Source organism: Lissotriton helveticus, chromosome 11 (genome assembly GCF_964261635.1).
Source record: "Lissotriton helveticus chromosome 11, aLisHel1.1, whole genome shotgun sequence".
In the NCBI taxonomy this organism is placed as follows: Eukaryota; Metazoa; Chordata; class Amphibia; order Caudata; family Salamandridae; genus Lissotriton; species Lissotriton helveticus.
Window position 1 is genome coordinate 921,158,014 of NC_136072.1, and position 14,929 is coordinate 921,172,942.

Consider the following 14,929-nt stretch of genomic DNA (forward strand, 5'->3'; position numbering starts at 1 on the left):
CGGCTGATCATTCAAGGCATGTGCTTCATTATATGTGCTTACATGTTTGTCCTATGTTGTGATTTGTCTGTCTGTGAAACATTTAATCATCTTTTAATTCTTTCAGATTCATAAAGCTGGAGTATATGAAGAATGGTAGATATTTTATGTGCTGCTTTAATTGTTTGCTTCTGCTAGTTGTCATTTATTAATGGGTTAAATACTAGCAGGGAAGGGTGGGTAACAGAAGGGTTTGTTTTACCTGAATTAATCACTCTTTTTGTGTTTGTTTAATTATTAGCCTGAATGTGGTTTGAGGCCTAGCCTTAGTTCTGATTCTGAAGAAAAGCTGGTCGGCCTGTACGTGAGCAGAGTTGGAGCCAAGTGCAGTCATCTTGGAAACTTTCCATGGAACTTTACTTTTGCACAACCTTTGAAAAAGACTGTGGCTCTAACAAAAGAGATTTATTCATGAACTGCTCTGGATGTTCTTTTCTCAAGGCCGATGGAATGGCAGGGATGATTTTTGCCGAGCTCTGGTGGAAGTCAGAGAAGCAACTTTTTAAATTGTTGCAAAGACACTCGGAAGCTGATGTCACTCTATGTCAATGAACAATAGTATGGTGACGCTTACACCCTGGACGTGGTGATTTTGGTGGTCTGACAGACAGCAACCAATCAGAGTGCTGAACTTTTAGAAAGAATTACATTTTAGTCAGATTAGCAAGCAAATAGGGTATAAAAATTGGCCTCTTGAAGGGATCGGGGCTGACTGTTTCCTGAGGGCGAAGTGCTGTTCGATTTTCCATGGACTTGTAAGCATTCAACTGTTTATTCATTAATTTCCTTTTCAGGTCAGAAAGCTAACTTAGGGTTTAGGGTCATGTTTTCTTTAAATTCATTATTTCATACAATGTTGAACTGCCAGATTTTGAGCCAATGATTAATGCAATAAAGCTTACTTAATAAAAATAAATGTTGATATTAATAAAGAGCTAATTGAATTTATATAATTTTGAAAAATTTAAAATAAACTTTTAAAATGACAAGCTGGTCTTGTTTATTGAAAAAAAGTTTAATAACAACATATCAGATCCATTTGCCTCATGTTTCAGCTGCTCTGTTGTTTCTTATGGGCCTGGTTTTGATTGGTAAGTATGGTAGTAGATTGTGACATCATTTATAAAGAATTTCTGTTGGAGCGCTGGAACACCATCATGCATGGTTCATAAAAAACAAGTTACATACCTGTACACTGTGGTTCTCCAGTATTGATATCTTTCATAGAATCACATGCTTGTATCTTACCCGTTGTCTTGGTGGGAGTCTTGCGGTAGTTAGAAAAGAAGTACCATAGAAGTACATAGAAACCATCCAGAAGAAGAGACACACTTTGTCAGTCGTCAGCCTCCTTATGTAGGTCCAAACTTCGACAAATCACAGACCAGCCCTAGACCTCAGCTCCCCATTCAGAGCCACCAGACCTCAGATTTCACGTACAAGTGTGCTAAGGTAAGAAGTAACACAAGATCAGAAATGGCAAGCCTAGACCGGGTGGAGGGAGGGCCACATGTGAATCGAAATTTGCCTAGCTTGTGTAACAGTAAGTTTCAATTCTATTAAGGACACGGAGGCGAGGATTATGCTTTTCTTTCTTCGCAATTTATTACAATAGAAAAAACACAGCAGCCTCAGAAAAGCTCATAACGAAAAAATGCTTATATCTGAACAGTAAAGCATTATCCATAAACACACAATCCAAGAAAAAAGTCCCTGGGACTACAACTCCCATCCTTGTAACATAGACAGTCTGTATGGAGCCCTTCCTTCATGTCCACCATCCATAGATAGGAAGTCCCCTCTCCATGTTCTTCCTCTTTCTTCGAGCGAATTACGCACTCAGTTCATTGGTCTGATTTGGAACCGTCATTTCCAAACAGAAAAAATGCAACAGCGTAAGCGTTGTAACGGAAGACACAAAGGCTTACAGCTGAATTAAACAACCATTTGACCAAACTCAACATGAGGAGTAAACCATGAAAAACCTGGTTACTTACTGCCATATGGGCGGGAAGTCGCTCGAAGACGTCCTGGGTGGGATAATCCTCGCCTCCGTGTCCTTAATAGAATTGAAACTTACCGTTACATAAGCTAGGCAAATTTTGATTCTATGGCAGGACCGGAGGCTCAGATTATGCTAGTTCAAAGCTTACTTACCACCAAATTTGCAATATCCACCACAGGCTTAAAGTAAAACTTCTTAAAGGTGGAATCGGAGGACCAGTCCGCGGCCCGCATTAAATCTTCTAAACGAGCTCCTACAGAGAAAGCCTTAGAGGCCATGGCCCCCCTGGCAGAGTGAGCTCCGAAATGTTTGGTATCAATGCCTGCTTCCTGCATGACCCAGCGCACCCACCTGGCTATGGTGGGGGAAGAGACTGCATGGTGTGGTTTTCGCAAGGCAATTAACTATTGTCTCTCACCCGGAAGGGCGAATGTCCCAAGTCACATCCTCATAAGCTTTCAGACACTGAACAACACATAGCTTCGGAACGTCCACGAAAGCCGGGTACGAAATTGTTCTAGAAGCCGACTTTGTGTGGCGACCAATCGTGAAAGTGACACCATCCGGTGAAAACACACGTGCCGAGACATCCAAAGCACGCACATCCGACACTCTCCGGCAGGACACTAAGCATAAAGGCATCGCCAGTTTCGCCGAGAGTTACTTGAAAGACAGGTACCTATTAGGTTGCCAATATAGAAAAAAGTTCAGCACCACATTGACGTCCCAAAGGACAGAGCATCGCGGCTCCGGAGGCAATGACAATCGGATGCCCCGCAAAAGCCGGCACACAAAAGAATGTATTCCAACAGGAAAACCATCAACCGGATGGTGCGCCGCTGAGATAGCCGAACGCACAGCATTAATTGTGCGATACGCAAAACCATCCATGGCCAGTTCTGCCAAATAATTCAACACGGGAACGACACCCGCGACCAAGGGATCCAAGTTCCGTCGAAGACACCAACGAACCCACTTAGACCAAGCGGCTTTGTAGCGCTTCGACGTACTGACGGCCCAGGCCTTGGACAACAGCCCTTCAGCCGATCTCGAAAGGCCCGGCAGCGACCAACGTCTCATGAAAGCCTCCATGCCATGAGGCGGAGAGAGCCCTGAACGATGAGATGATGCGCCTCCCGATCCGGATTGAGAAGCAGGTGAGGAAACCGGGGGAGTAGGATTGGAGAATCCCAGGAAAGTTCCAGAAGACCTGGAAACCAGACTTGGTACCTCCATAGCGGCGTCACTAGCACCAACTCCACCACCTGCCAGCGAACCTGAGCCGCTGTCCGCATCACCATCGAAAAGGGGGGAAACGCAAAGGGCCTCTCCTTGCTCCAGTCCTGGAGGAACGCGTCCGTGGCTTCTGCTAGTGGATCCGGCCTCCAACTGAAGAATCTCGGAAGTTGATGGTCCAAGCGGGACGCAAACAGGTCCACTGAGAAAGGACCCCACAGCTCGTTGAGCCAGTGAAAAATCTGAGCATTCAACATCCACAGACTGGAGTCCCGAAGGTATCTGGAGTGCCAATCTGCAACCTGGTTGGCTTGGCCCGGCAGGTACTCCGCCGTTACCGATACGTGATGGTCTAGACAGTAATCCCAGAACTGTCTTGCCAAATTCGCCAGTGCACGGGACTTCGAGCCCCCTAGGTGGTTCACGTATCGCACTGCCGACACATTGTCCATTTTTAGAAGTACACACGATTTCACTGAGTCCCCGGTCCAGCAGCGTACTGCGAAGGAACCCGCCAGAAGTTCTAGACAGTTGATATGCAACTTCTGTTCTTCCAATGACCAGGTGCCGCCTGTGGAAAAATCTCCACAGCGCGCCCCCCAACCGACCCTGCTGGCATCGGACTCGATAACGAGGTCCGGGGTGGACCCGAAAATCGCTCGGCCATTCCAGGCCTCCATGTGAGACAGCCACCAGGACATCTCGTCCTTGACCTCTTCCGAGAGTGGAACCACCTGGTCGTACGACATGCCCCTGCGCAGGTGGTAAGCCTTAAGCCGCTGAAGGGCCCTGTAGTGTAGAGGGCCCGGGAAGATGGCCTGAATCGAAGACGATAGAAGGCCTACCACTCTGGCGACTTGTCGTAAAGACGTGTGGGATTTCGTAATTGTCTGCCGTAAGACGTGCTTGATTTTGGACAACTTCCGCGACGGAAGGCTGAGGGAAGCGGCGACGGAGTCTATGACGAATCCCAAAAATTCTACTTTCTGAGAGGGTACAAGAACCGACTTGTTTCCATTGATGACAAACCCGAGCTCCTGCAGGAGGTCCACCGTCCGGCACAGCTGGGAAAGCAAGTTGTGAGGACATTGCGCCATCAGCAAAATGTCGTCCAAATAGACGATCAGGCGTATCCCCTGCGCCCGAAGGAATTCCACCACGGGGTGTAACACTTTCGTGAAACACCATGGAGCTGAGGATAGACCAAACGGCAGGGCGGTGAACTCGAACACCCGTTCCCGCCAGAGGAACTGGAGGAAGCGACGGTGTGGAGGATAGATTGGAACAACAAGATAAGCATCCTTGAGATCCAACCGCACCAACCAGTCCCGCGGGAGGAGGATAACCCGAAGAAGATGAATCCCCTCCATCTTGAAATGACGGTAAATCAACCACCCGTTGAATTCCTTGAGGTTGATTACTGGACGACGGCCACCGCCTGGCTTGTCCACCAAGAAAAGATTGCTGAGAAACCCTGAGGGGTGCCGAGATGACTGACGAAGGGCCCCTTTGCAGAGGAGCTCTGCAACCTCTTCGTCTATCAACTGGGCATCGGACACCGAGAAGGTTATAGGTCGTGGGGGACCCACCTGAATAGGCTGATCGTAGAATTCGATATGAAACCCGCGGATGGTTTGTAGCACCCATGCATCCGCTGTAAGGTCCTCCGACGCACTCCGAAAGGCCGCTAACCGACCGCCAATCTTAACCCGTTCTGCGGGGATAACACTCACCGTTTGCGTTGTTGGCGTCGGAGTTCTTGCCCTCTTGTAGGGTAGAAGGAGTTGAAATTGGCTGAGGTGTTGTACTGCCCTCGCCCGGAGCCTTGCCCTCTGTTGCTGGCATTCTGCCCGCCACGGCCGGTCGCGCGGCCCCTACCGCGACCGGCCCCTTGGGAGAAACGCTGCTGGAACACGCGTTTGATACTGGTCTGGGCCTTATCAAGAGAGGTGAACATTGACACGAACTTTCCTAACTCTTTAATAAACGGCTCCCCGAAGAGACCGCCCTGGGCAACCGCCCCTGCCTCCGAAGAGGCTAAGTCTCCTAACTTCGGGTCTAGTTTGATCAGGAAAGACCTCCGACGTTCGGTTGAAAGGGCGCAGTTGGCGTTGCCTAAGAATATAATCACCCTCTGCGCCCAATTTGACAGGCCGTCGGGAGAAATGGCGGTCCCAGTGACTTTAGCCTCCTCCGCCATATCAAGGATTTTTGTAATGGGCCCCCCCGCGTCGAGCAGCTTGTCCTGGCACGACCGCCAGAATCGGTCAATGCCCTTACGCGGATCTTTCATAAATTTTGCTAGAAATGTCGCCATCTTGGTATCTAAACCCGGTGTCATGGCAACTTTGCCTTCCAAGGTGGGGCTAGGACATTCCCCACGGAGACATCCCCTGGCCTCTTTCTCCAGAGGCTTGCGCAACCGGCTAGCCACGAACTTTGCCACCTTGTCGCCCGGGGCCCAGGCTGCGAACCGCGGATGCATAATTTCATCCGGATCCAGCATACCTGAGCTGTCCCGCGGCAACTCGGCGGACGAGCTCGAAGGCCGCCAGGAACGCACCGACTCCTCTTCCCCGTCCGAATCCGGGAAATCCCCCGGAGATGAAGGGGCCGTTTCAGGAGCCACTACCGAGGCGGGGGCCGCAGGTTGGTCAGGCGGGGACTCGGTTGCCTTAGCCAAAAAGGCGTCACGCAGGCGTTCAAAAGCTCCCTTGTCCACCCCCTGGGCGCCCTCCGGTAACCACTCTCTGCAGGGCTTCTTAGGAGCGGGGGGACCCTCACCCGATGGACCTGGGAGGGCAAAGGGAATCCCTCCCTGCGCCTGGGCTAGCTTGGCGCATTCTTCCACAAGGCGCGCAGAGAGACGCTCCTCCATAGGAGCCACTACCTCTGTCACGCAACGGTAAATGGAGCTATCTACTGCCTGGTAGAACTCCTCATCCTGCAGATAGGACTGCGAGTCATCCTCATAATACTCGCCCTCCATGCTGCCCAAAACCAACACAAGGGTCCTACACACTACCCAACTAGCGTGGGTGTCACTGTAAATTAGGGCAGACCAGAGGACTGCAATAAAGTTTTTTATGCCAGAAACTGGCAGGAATAGGGTGCACTCACTCCCACAGCGCGCAGACCCACCACAGAGGGACCAGGTCAACCACCTCACAGCGCGCCACCACACCAGTACCAAACACGAGTGCAATTCTTGCCACAAGGCGTCAAACGCGGTACAAACGCAGTAAAGACCCCCACTGGGGCGTTCAAAAGGGGCAAAAGGGTTACAGACCAGAAGAAACGGGTGTTAAGTGAGGCAGCTCGAGGGCTCGGCTCCGCGGCAGTTGGTCTCCTCAGTGAGGCTCCCCTGTGAGGAGAAAAACCGCGCCGGAGACCAACGAGACGCAGCAGCACCCTCTAGCGGGTGACAGCGCACCGCAACACGCACAGAAATAAAAGTCGCGAAGGAAGCGAAACGGCGCTTCCGCGACTTGAAAGGGGCTCTGTGAAAGCAAAATTACATCAGAGACCCATAGCTCCGAAACACAGTACTAATAAACCAGAATTCCCCCCAAACAGTATAATAACACTGAGAGGAAAGGAAAACACTTATCTGGCTGCGAGAGCAGCGAAGAAAGAGGAAGAACATGGAGAGGGGACTTCCTATCTATGGATGGTGGACATGAAGGAAGGACTACGTACAGACTGTCTATGTTACAAGGATGGGAGTTGTAGTCCCAGAGACTTTTTTCTTGGATTGTGTGTTTATGGATAATGCTTTACTGTTCAGATATAAGCATTTTTTCGTTATGAGCTTTTCTGAGGCTGCTGTGTGTTTTCTATTGTAATAAATTGCGAAGAAAGAAAAGCATAATCTGAGCCTTCGGTCCTGCCATAGAATCTATGAAAGATATCAATACTGGAGAACCACAGTGTACAGATAAGGAACTAGTTTTGTTCTCCAGTATTGAATCTTTCATAGATTCACATGCTTGTATCAGAGTAGTTAGCAGGTGAGGCGAAGACCTTCCTCTGCCATAAAAGAGACATATTGACACATACTAATACATATGAATCATAAAACCAAATAAATCATAAAGTGTCCAATAAAGAGTGAAAACCACATACACAAAACAATAGAATTAGAAGATGTGAAAGACTGTACCTGAAGCAAACAGATGTCTCAGGACCGCTTGACCCACAGCAGCGTCCTCTTTCCATGCCGAATCTAAACAGTAATGCTTAGTAAATGTATGCACGCTGTACCATGTTGCCGCTCTACAGATGTCTGAAAGCAAAACACACCGGCAAACAATGCCTTAGAGGCTGCCATCTTGTTCGTGGAGTGCGCAGACACTTTCGCAGATGAAAAATAGTTACCTGTAATCTGTGGTTCTCCAGTATTGGTGTCTTTCATAGATTCACATGCCTGAATCATTCCCGGTCGTCGGAGTGGGAGTCCCACGATACATAACATAGCAATAATATGCCATAATATCATAGTAAAAACCAGTAAAGTAGCCCAAACTAAAGGAGAAAAAACTTCCACACTCATGACTATCCTAGTCATTTTGTATAGACCAAACTGCAGCCAATCAGCCCACCAGAAGTTTCTCCCTAGAGGCTCAGGCTCTCAGATTTTCTCGCATGGAGTGATGGTAAACCAATGTAGCCTAAGAGCCTCTATGAGGAGGTGGGCGGGTTGCATGTGAATCTATGAAAGACACCAATACTGGAGAACCACAGATTACAGGTAAGTAACTATTGTTCTTCTTCAGTATTAGGGGTGTCTTTCATAGATTCACATGCCTGAATCAGAGTAGATAGCAGTACACATCCGTGTCTGGAAGACGCTCTTTGTAGCATAAGCTGGTAAATATGAGATGCACATAACCATGAAATATATATGTATATACATATATATATATATATATATATAAAAATAATCACATCACTAAAAGCATGACAAAATGCAAATACTTGAGCATGTGCACAATAAAATAAGCATAACAAGCGTCTGATAGCAGTAAGAGGAGGTGGGAAACAGAGGCTCACCTTATTTGAAAAGATTACGCAGAACTGCTTGACCCACTGAAGCATCGGTCTCGCTGGCTGCATCAAAACAGTAGTGTTTGGTGAAAGTATGCCGACTGGCCCAGGTCGCCGCTCTGCAGATGTGCTGGAGAGGGACTCCAGCGAAAAGAGCAGTTGAGGATGACACTGCCCTTGTAGAGTGCGCTCTAGGAGCTGCTTGCAAAGGTCGTCCTGCTTGTGTATGGAAAAAGTCAATAGCTGCAGAGATCCATCTCGCAATTGTTTGCTTAGATACTGCTTGGCCTTTACGAATCGTACCATAGGTGATAAATAGTTGATCAGATTTGCGTAACATTGAAGTTCTTTGCAAATAGAACTTTAAACATCTCCTAATGTCCAGTGTATGCAATGCCCTTTCTGCAGGGGATTGTGGTTTAGGAAAGAATGTCTTTAAGATGACAGGCTCGTTAAGGTGGAAGTCCGAAACAACTTAGGAATTTCGGATTCGTGCGGAGCACCACTGAGTTATTTGTGAACTGTAAGAAAGGATGATGAACTGTGAAAGCCTGGATATCCCTGACTCTTCTAGAGGAAGTCAAAGCCAATAAAAGTGACACCTTCCATGTAAGGAATTTCAAAATCGGCTTTGTGGATAGGCTCAAAAGGATGGCGCATGAGCTGCGCTAACACTACATTAAGATGCCACGATGGCGGTGGAGGACGTACTGGAGGGAACATTCTGAAAAGACCTTTGAAGAATAGTTGTATAATTCTTGAAGAATAAAGAGAAGTGGTCCCATCTTGTCGGTATTTTGAAATCGCTGCCAGGAAAACCTTTAGGGTTGCATGAGACAATCCCGATTTTGCCAGATGTAAGAAAAAAGGTAAGATTTGCTCTCGCTTAGACAAAAGAGGATGAATTCCAGCTGAACGACACCAGATACAAAAACGTTTCCATTTGAGACTGTTAGTCTTTATAGTAGCAGGTGCTTTTGCTTTGGCTAGTACTTCCTTGCAATCTGCAGGAATGTTTAGGTGGGGGAACTCAAGGTATTCAGGCGCCAGGCCGCTAACTTCAGAGATGTCGGGTCCGGATGGTAAATCTGACCGTCCTGGATGGAGAGCAGGTCCGGAGCAACTGAATTGGTTCGCACTCCGATACGAGAAGGAGCTCGGTGAACCAATATTGGCGAGGACATCTGGGGGCAATAAGAATCAGCCGACACGGTTCTTTCTTCATCTTCCGCAGGACTCTGGGAACTAACGGTATCGGTGGGAAAGCGTAGGCATATATTTGAGACCAGTTGATCGAAAACGCATTCCCTTGAGAGTCTTTGTGGAGATGCCAACTTGCAAAGAAACGGCATTTGCTGTTCTTCTTGGTCGCAAAGAGGTCCAGATCTGGATGACCCCACTGCCGAAAGATCCGATCCACCGTCTGTTGATGAAGTTCCCACTCGTGAGTGGACACTGTTGTCCTGCTGAGAGTGTCTGCAAGAACGTTCTCTGTTCCCGGTACATACACCGCCAGAAGATTGATTCTGTGTCGTATTGCCCATGCCCATAGCTCCTGGGCTTCCTGAGACAAAAGAGCTGATCTTGTCCCTCCCTGTTTGTTGACATAGTGCATACTTGTCGTATTGTCCGTGCGAACCAATACAGTGGCTCCTTGAATGATTGCTCGAAATGATTTAAGGGCAAGGAAGATGGCTCTCAGCTCCAACAGATTGATGTGCCAACGTTTCTGCTGAGGGCTCCATTTGCCGCTGATTGTCAGTCCCTGAAGATGTGCTCCCCAGCCTTCGAGGGATGCGTCCGTGGAGAACGTAAAGTTTGGTGTGTCCTGAAGGAACGCGCAGCCCTGCTGCAGATTCCTTCTTTGCATCCACCAGAGAAGGGAACCCCCCATGCGAGGGGTGATCTGGGTGAAGTCCTTGAATGAACCCGAGACCTGCAGCCATTGTAAGCTGAGTTCTTCTTGAAGAGGCCTCATTCTGAGACTGCAATTCAGTATCAATGGAATGCAAGACGATACCATCCCCAGAAAGGTTTTGAACCGTCGGACTGAAACTGACTTTTTTTGAAAGTAGATTCCGAGCCATGTCCTGTATTCTGACTTGCCTTTCGTCCGACAAGAAGGCTTGGAGCAGTTGGGTGTCTAGGGTCGCTCCCAAGAAAGCTCATCTTCGGGATGGTACCAACTGGGACTTGCCGACGTTGATGGAAAGGCCCAGAGATTGAAAGAGGGCTAGACACTGCTGTAAATGGGTGTCTGTGTCTGCGTAAGAACTGGCCTTGATAAGGCAGACGTCCAAATATGGAAATATTCGTATTCCCTCCAGCCGGAGGTGTGCTGCTACCAGGGCCAGGACCTTTGTAAAGACCCTGGGTGCCGAGCGCAGTCCAAAGGGAAGGACCTTGAATTGATAATCCCTGCCAGCCACTCTGAATCGCAGGAACTTTCGGTGTTGAGGTAAGATGGGGATGTGGAAATACGCATCTTGGAGATCCAAGGTGGCCATGTAGTCTCCAGCCGATAGGAGATTCAGTATTTCCTGTAGCGATAACATTCTGAACGTTAGCTTTTTCAGATATTTGTTTAGGGCACGGAGATCCAGAATTGGACGTTATTCTCTGGACTTCTTCTTTATTCGAAAAAATCTGGAGTAGAATCCTGTTCCCCTCAGAGTTTGAGGAACCTTCTCAATTGCTCCTTTCTTCAACATCAAATTGATTTGGGTAAACAGCTCCTTTAGATGAGCTGGAGGCGGTCCCTTAGGGGGAACGTTTGGAGGAAACTGTTCGAATTCGAGGGCATGGCCCATGGCCACAATGTCCAGGACCCACCTGTCCGATGTTATCGATGACCATTTTGAGTAGAATTTTGATATTTGTCCTCCAATTTTTGCATGAGATTGGGACAGAAGCAGTGACAGGTGATAAGGCTCATTGGCGTTTATCCTTTCCGCGGTAGGCCGACCTCCTCTTGTTCTGGGAATAATTATTGTTTCATTGACCGAAGGATTGATAACGCTGTGTTTGGTAGCGTTGATTCCCCTGCCTGTAAGAGGACTGTTGCGTATATCCGCCTCTGTTAGAGAACGATCCACGTCCTCTCGCTCCTCGCAAGGGCGGCTTACGAAATTGCAGGACGCCCAAGGATTTAGCAGTTTCTGTATCCTTTTTGATTGTCTGCAGGGCTTCTTCCACTTGCGGACCAAACAGAAACTCTCCGTCATAAGGCATATCCAATACCTTTGTTTGTACTTCTTGGCGGAACGAAGTGGAGCGCAGCCAACCTTGCCTACGCAGGACAGCAGCACCCGCCAATTGCCTGAAACCAGTTGAGGCCACATCAACAGCAGAATCAATCATCTCAGCCGAGATCCTTTCACCTTCCTGCAGGATTTTTTGCGCTTCAGACTTAGAAGGTTCTGGAAGTAGGTCTATGTATGGCGAGATATCCGACCACATTTGCCGGTCATATCTGCCCAAGATGGCCAATGAGTTAGCAGCTCGGACCGTGGTAGCTGCCATTGTTAAAACACGCTTGCCAATGGCATCCGGGCGCCTACCGTCTCTATCAGGTGGAGCTGCGATTGGAGATGAAGGGTTCCTAGATCTCTTTTGTGCAGCTTGAACGATTACTGAATCCAGTTTTGGTTGTCCTATAAGGCAAGCAGGGGACTTCTCAGGAGCCTTATACTTTTTATCAATCCTTGGCAGGACCGGAGGAATGGAAGCCGGGTTAGACATGACTTTAATCCCCTCCTTCCAGATGAAATCTATAATAGGTATAGACTTCGCTTGCTTCCTTGGCTGGTCTTTAAAATCATATAGGAAGCATTCCTGTTCTGTATGCTCCATATGAATGTGGAAGCGTTTCATGGCCCGCTCCATTAAAAGGTGGAATCCACCCACGTCCACTGAAGGTGAATCTGAAGTAGCCGGTGGTGAAGAAGGAGTTTGAACCTGGTAATCATCCCACTCCGACATCAAGGACCTGTCATCGACTTCTCCTTCTTCTCTTTCTTCTTCGTCCGAAGAACGTTGTTCGTCCGGCTGATTGGATGATGCAGGTGGAGAAGATCTTGGAGGTTTGAGGTCAGGCATAGGCGTCTCTACCACAGGTGTAGGAGGTACAGAGCCTGTTGACTCCGATGGCGGAAAACGCCTGTAGTAGTCATCTAGCATGCATTGAAGGTTGGTGAGCAATGCTATTGGCACCTGAGCTGAAGGGGCATTTGTCACAGTTGATGTCATTTGCTCAGGCAAACGCTGATCTTCTTGGTGGTCCTCCTGATATTTTATTTTCAATTCGGAAGGACTTGTCGCCGTTCCAAACGTTTCCTCAATGACAGATTCCTCCTCACTGTCCTCAGATTCCAGTAGCTTGTCTGGAACCTGTAGAGGTATGTTTTGCGGTGAAATATGCAGAGGAGATAAAGATTCCAAGGTTGAACCACGTCTCTGAAGTAAAGACAGTTTTGGCGTTGATAAAAAAGCCGTAGACGGCGACCACACTTGCAAAGTGGTACAAGAAGATAGCTGTGCCATCGACGGGGGTTCCACCAAAGGACTCGTTGACCTGAGTTTAGCGGTAGACGACAATGAGGTCGTCGGCGACGCCAGTTATCGTCGTCGACAATAATGGCTCCGTCGGCGATGGTGTCTTCGTCGACGATGTTGTCTTTGTCGACGATGTTGGCTTCGTCGACGATGGTATCTACGTTGACGTCTTCGTCGACGATGGTGTCTTCGTCGACGATGGTGTCTTCGTCGACGATGGTGTCTTCGTCGACGATGGTGTCTTCGCTGACGGTGTGATAGTCGTCGACGATCCCGTTGACGGTGGCTTCTTCGCCCGACGGAAGAACAAGTGTCAACGGTGTCGTCGACGGGATCTTCTTAAGTTTAGCCGTCGACGAGGCGCCGACGATGGCAGAAGATGAAGACTCTGCCGTCGACGAGATAGGTCTAACAGTAACATAGACCATCGTCGGCGATGAAGACGCCGTCGACATAATCATCTCAGGCTTAGGAGAGGAAAAAGTTACCGTAGACGTAGTCGACGGAGATCTTCGTCGACAAAGGAGTCGACGACGGCGTCGTCGATGACAGCGTCTGTTTCTGAGGTAAAGTCTTCTCAGAAGATGTTTGAGGTAACTTCTTTGAGGATTTTCTCGGGGGTGTAGATGAACTACTTTTCTCCTTAACAGGGGGAGTAGCCTTAGATGTGGAAGGCCTCTCAGACCCCTTAGCAGGTTGTCGCTTCCTCGCAACCTTAGCCCCAGGAGAAGTTAAAACCTCATCAGCAGCTCTCTTCCTAGAGGCTGAAGTAGACCCAGAGGCAATACTGCCTACCTCAGAAGCAGGGTAATCTGAATCCTTGAGCTTTTGTAGCCACAAAAGCAGGCGGCCCTCTCTGTCCCTGAGGGTCTTCTGAGGCAAGGACCTACAAATCTTGCAGTCCTTCATTTGATGTTCAGGATACAGGCAGTAAATGCACTTCTTGTGGGGATCTTCTTTAAAAAGCCAGAGCTTACCACAAGAGTCAAAAGGCCTGAATAGAGATTTCTTGGTAGACATCTTCAAAACACTAGATTCCAGAAGGAAAATAGAGAAGTACTGAGCAGAGCTCAGGGAGACTCCCTTCACACGACGTGAGCCTGAGCCTCTGGGGAGAACCTTTTGGTGGGTGCTGTCGCCTGATTGGCTGCAGTTTGTTCTATACAAAATGACTAGGATAGTCATGTGTGGAAGTTTTTTTTCCTGTAGGTTGGGCTTCTTTACTTCCTGGTTGGGAATTACTGTTTTTTACTATGATATTATGGCATATTATTGCTATGTTATGTACCGTGGGACTCCCACTCTGACGACGGGGAATGATTCAGGCATGTGAATCTATGAAAGACACCCCTAATACTGGAGAAAAAGGCTTACCAGCCTTGGAGTGGCAGAAAACATTTGCAGAGGAAATCCAACGTGCAATACTGTTTCTTAAAAAGGCTTGACCCTTTCTTGGTGATTTAAGTCCTTGCCATGTGCATGTAGAACGTAATGCATCTCTTCACATCTAAAGAGTGCAATGCTCTTTCCACGTTGGTTGAAGGATTCGCAAAGTGCGTAGAAAGCACAACTGGTTTGTTCAAGTGAAATGAATTTGGAAGTTTAGGAATGAATTGAGTATTAATTCTCAAGAAAAGTTTATCCTGTCTGATTTGAAGGAAAGGCTCAGCAATCGTGAATGCTTGAATCTCCCTGATTCTTCTGGCCGACGCGAGGGCTATGAGAAGAGCCGTTTTCCAAGAAACATATTTCAAATCAGCCTTATGTACGGGCTCGAAGAACGATTTCATCAAGTGAGCTAAAACTGTATTCAATTCCCACAGGACTGTAGGGCGCTTTAAGGGTGGAAAAACCATGAAGAGTCCTCTCATAAACTCCTTAGCGATTCTTGTTGACCGCAAAGAGTGTTCACCTGGTTTTCTGCAAAACCTGGAAATTGCCGCTAGATGTACCTTGATTGATGAGTGAGCTAATTTGGAACTAGCTAGATGAAGAAATAAAGCAGGATTGGTTCCGGAGTTGATAGGAAAGGATGTAATTCCGGACTCT

The 14,929-nt window shown here is 48.1% G+C and overlaps 1 protein-coding gene across 10 annotated transcripts in view; it reads right to left on the reverse strand.

The window, feature by feature from the left end:
• The window catches only part of LOC144792272 (uncharacterized), a 328,885-nt gene that overhangs the window by 129,420 nt on the left and 184,536 nt on the right, over positions 1 to 14,929 (reverse strand). For 4 of the 10 annotated variants that reach the window (XM_078667198.1, XM_078667196.1, XM_078667197.1 and 1 more), the window contains one exon: positions 7,443 to 7,565. The exons of 4 other annotated variants lie outside the window; for them this stretch is intronic. In XM_078667198.1, the coding sequence (XP_078523324.1) occupies positions 7,443 to 7,565 (123 nt within the window). The remainder of the gene's footprint in view (positions 1 to 7,442; positions 7,566 to 14,929) is intronic. 2 more of the 10 variants (XM_078667201.1, XM_078667199.1) reach the window with 1 other exon arrangement.